The sequence below is a fragment of the Cariama cristata genome, unplaced genomic scaffold, assembly GCF_000690535.1.
Source record: "Cariama cristata isolate BGI_N322 unplaced genomic scaffold, ASM69053v1 scaffold33525, whole genome shotgun sequence".
Classification (NCBI taxonomy): domain Eukaryota; kingdom Metazoa; phylum Chordata; class Aves; order Cariamiformes; family Cariamidae; genus Cariama; species Cariama cristata.
In genome coordinates, this window is record NW_009619788.1 from 1,365 (window position 1) to 5,634 (window position 4,270).

A 4,270-nucleotide genomic window follows, 5' to 3' on the forward strand; every position below is an offset into this window, starting at 1 on the left:
AAGAGTGTTTTGAAAGAATGTTTAACAGTGAAAGAACAGACAAGAATCTTGTCTTCTTCCTCAAGCAAAACAAGTTCACATTCATTCTGCATCAGATTCTCCTTTACCTGAAAGGTCAGCCTTGACTCTTGAAAATACAGTGATATTCAGGGAAAGGATTTATAAAAGCCCTTTCAAACCACACGGACATTTCTTAGAGGAAGTCTAACTCTAAAGAAATAGCTAAGCTTCAAGCTCTTCAGTACTACAATCAATCTGTACGGCCACCAGTACGACACCAAGGTTCCAGGCACAGAGTATTAACAGAGCCTGAACAGGATAACAAGTTAGACTAGAGAAGAAAACAAACAATGAGGAGGGAACACCAAACCCAGCATTTGCCAGACCTCAGTAAAAGGCACATTTCAAGAAGGACCAACAGGCAGTGGATCTTGTGCCACGTTAACTGGTTCTTATTTTTAAATGTGTAGTTTGTAAGCTGTTCAGCAATCAAGTGGCTCACACAGGAGCTTCTTTTACTAGTTACAGGACTTTAAGCAGATTTCCAAGACAGAGGGGCTCATCTAGATGCCGAGAAAGACTCCAAAAGACTTTATTATCTGAGCACGTTCAGGCTGTCCCAAGTCGCACAACGGGCACGTGCATGTCAGGTTACAATTTGGGGTCAGTGTTCTCCACTCACCTGTTGCGGAAGGACTGGGTTTTGGTCATGTGCCCATTCACAGAAATAAGGGAGGGACGTGCTAGGGCTTCAGAAAAGCAAGCGGCCGGAGCAGGTTGCCAAAAGCATTCTGCGAGCCAGAAGTCCATTCCGACTTCACCCTGAAGCATTTACGCAGAAGGGACTCCAGGGAACAGGCCGGAAAGCATCAGACATTTCCAACGGACTGCATTCAGGGAGTAGACCAGAGCAGGCCACCCTGGTGCTAAGGCATTAAGAAGTTCAATCCAGGTTCAATTGATGCCCTAAAGGTGTTACTGTCATTTGGAGGGGAAAGTCAAGTCCAAGAGGTTTAAACTGTCCCCATGCCAAGTCTTTCAGCAATAATGTGTTGTTACACTGAAAAGGAAATACAAATGGTCACAGCTCTCACCTTCTCCTCATGCGAGGGGGTGACCTGCGCCACATCGGTGGTGGCGGCAGCATCCTCCTGGGTGGGCTAAAGCGTCTGGGAGGTGGCCTGGGTCGTGGTGCCAGCACAGCTGTGGCAGTGATCTCCTGACCATCAATCTGGCCTTTGTAGGGAATCACAGAAACAGGCAGAAATAAGTATTTTCCAACACTAACATCTGCACATCACATTACTGCAACTCGCAGTTTTGCTGCAAGCAACTGAAGTGTGAATTAGCCTACAGCACTATTTCCACCACCCGCTCAGGGGTTATTTTGACAAAGTCCACATACATACTAGACTTCTTAATCCAATATCCCATCAAATTGCAGTTCAGACGTTATCTGGGAAAGATTTTCACAGAAACGTAAAGAATTTTATTACTGTTTGTTTTGAAAAAACTCAATTTTAATAGTTCTGTGATCTTTTGGATCCGTCCTGAACCACACAAAAGCCAAAGTCATTTGGGCTGAAAACAGACACTATTTCAGATCAGTTCTCCAAAGGCTTCCCCATCACCTCTAACTCATTTTCAGATCAAATTCATCTGCTCCAAAGGTTTTTAAAAGCACTCAGCCTCCTTGCAGCATTTGATACCTACCTCCATCCATGTGTTTCAGGGCTTTCTCAGCATCATCTGGGTTCTCAAACTCCACATAAGCATAACCTTTAGAGAGGTGTGGATTTAGCCTGTCAACTGGCATGTCAATCATTTTAATCTTTCCATAAGTGGAAAAAATTTCCATGATGTGATCCTGCAGAGAAAGAGCAAGTCCTAAGGACACAGACCACACTTACTGATCAGGCCTGGCTGGTGCAGAGCAGTAAATCCAAGCTGTACACAGCACTAGATTAGCTTTAAATCAAGGCCACCATCAGGAAGAGATATATTTCACTGGCCAGGTGTGGAAAGGATTAACACTGCTTCCTCTACTGTTGTCTATACAGTTCCTCCTCAAATCATTCCAAACCTTAAGTTCTACGGTTGGACATGATGATCTTTGAGGTCTCTTCCAACCATAATGATTCTATGATTCTAGCAGCATTACTGCTGCATGTCAACACTGGCTACAAAAACACAACTAGTGTAAAAATTGTCTTGAGGACCTGAAAAGGGAACTTATGCCCTCAACTGAAAACTCTTAAGGTACAATTGTTAATTTTTTTTTTTTAAAAACATCACTTGTTCATCATCCTAAACCTTTTACCCTGAAAACCTTTAAACTAGCTTCTAGCAAAGACAATTCAAGCAAGCCCAGCTCTCTTCAGATCGTTTATCAAGAACCTCCAGATATCCTGAATACTTCCAAGGTAATTTCAGCTATTGTCCCGACTTCTACAGCTTTCTTCCTAGTAAGGCAGGATACAAGGGCCGGACTACTGGCAAAGCAGACAGACCTCAAGCACTACACAGTCTCAAAAGCCTTCACTGCATTTGACTCAGTAAAATCCTACCAAAATTTTCCTCACTGATCAATCCGGACACAAAGCAAGCATTTCCAACAGCAACACCTTGGCAGGACTTTAGCAACAAAAAAGTTCTGAGAGCTTTAAAACTCACACATCCTCACAGATAATATGCAAGCTTGATATTACAGGGGAGCACGCCATTACCTTGGTCACGTTTCTAGTGAGTCTTCCAACATGCACTTTTGTAGGTCTGGGTGACGGACTCCGCCTCTTCCGCTCCTTTTCATCTCTCTTGGGTGGCTTGGACCTGATTTTGACAACAGAAAATATTTACAGCTTTCAGGGAACATGCAAGACAATACCAAGGAGCCAGTCATTATCAAATGATTAAAAAGTACCATTTTTCTTGGGAGGGCATCTTTTTTCTTAAGAAGTTGCAAGTTAGGAAGTTCTGGGGTTGGGGTGAGGGTGTTCCACTTAGAAACACCTCAAGACTTGCATTTGCTTTGTCTGCTTTTGCTTTAGAACCTTCTGGAATTTGAGAGCCTTTTTTTTGAGTGTTCTACTTTACTGCAACTAAGGTAAACAAACATGAAATTTAGCAAATGTTTCTATAAAGTTGTTGGCCACAGTTAAAGAATTTCCCAGTTGTTAAAATGAAAAACATTCTTTGCCTCAACAATTAAAGAGGCAAAATAAGGACATAAACATCAAAGCATATCACAACCAGGCAAATTAATGGATCCAATGATTTGTGTTTCTGTGTATTCTGTTCACTACAGAGGTCAGAAATGTCAGGACCAAAAAAAAACCTATTTAAGTAGCTGCATATCACAATTTCTTTGTAGTTTAAAAAAAATAAAACTGGAATGTAATTTTAATCTGTAAAAAATTTGGTGTGCAGAAAATTTATATTTATGCTTCTTCCTAATCTTACTGTCCATAAATTGAGTGATATATGACAAAAAACCACACTGGCTTATAATACTTCCGTAGATTTTATCAGCCTTCAGCACCTTACCTACAGAATTATTCAAAGGAAAAACTGTATGAACGTTAACGTAGTTTGATTCCTACCCTTACAGGAAAATGCTTCATTTGCCCCACCTCACATTTTATTTTTTTATACATAAGAATATATACATACACATGCATATACATATACACCATTTCAGCCCTGACTTTTCTGTTAGTCTTGGCTGTAATTTATAGGAACCAAAGAGCTTTACTCTCACCTAGTGCCATACTATTGGGGAAACACTGATTAAAACTGCCTCTACAAAAGATAATATTTAAAATCGCTAATTAAAATGAGGTTTTTAAACTCTCTTCCTACAGGGTACATGTTTTGATTGTAAGCAAAAGGAACACACCCATTCTAACAAAATTCAGATCTCTAAGTTATGGAGAAAGCAAATGGTACTCACAAAACAATCCACTGATCAGTCTTGCATTCTACACAGAGATTAATCTGCCATCTGGCAACTCCTAGAAAGCAAATAAAACTCACTTGGAGCGGGAGCGTCTCCTGTTGTCATGTCTCCGTCGAGATGGACTCGGAGATCCAGAGGAGCTGCTGGAACTGGAACTACGTGAGGTGCTGGAGCTCCCAGAGCGGCTTGAGGCAGAGGAGGAGCTAGAGCCACTGCTAGAACCAGTGCTGGAACTGGACCCTGAACTGGAAGTTGAGCTGGAACGGGATCTGTTTGGGGGGGGGGGGGGCGCAAGGAAAAATCACGGGAGAGCAC

General features: G+C 41.9%; 1 protein-coding gene across 1 annotated transcript in view; it reads right to left on the bottom strand.

The window, feature by feature from the left end:
- The window catches only part of RNPS1 (RNA binding protein S1, serine-rich domain), a 5,746-nt gene that overhangs the window by 560 nt on the left and 916 nt on the right, over window positions 1-4,270 (bottom strand). The window contains exons 3-6 of the mRNA XM_009701389.1: window positions 4,033-4,224; window positions 2,727-2,829; window positions 1,714-1,867; window positions 1,095-1,236 (exon numbers count right to left, since the gene is read on the bottom strand). Of these exons, the coding sequence (XP_009699691.1) occupies window positions 1,095-1,236; window positions 1,714-1,867; window positions 2,727-2,829; window positions 4,033-4,224 (591 nt within the window). The remainder of the gene's footprint in view (window positions 1-1,094; window positions 1,237-1,713; window positions 1,868-2,726; window positions 2,830-4,032; window positions 4,225-4,270) is intronic.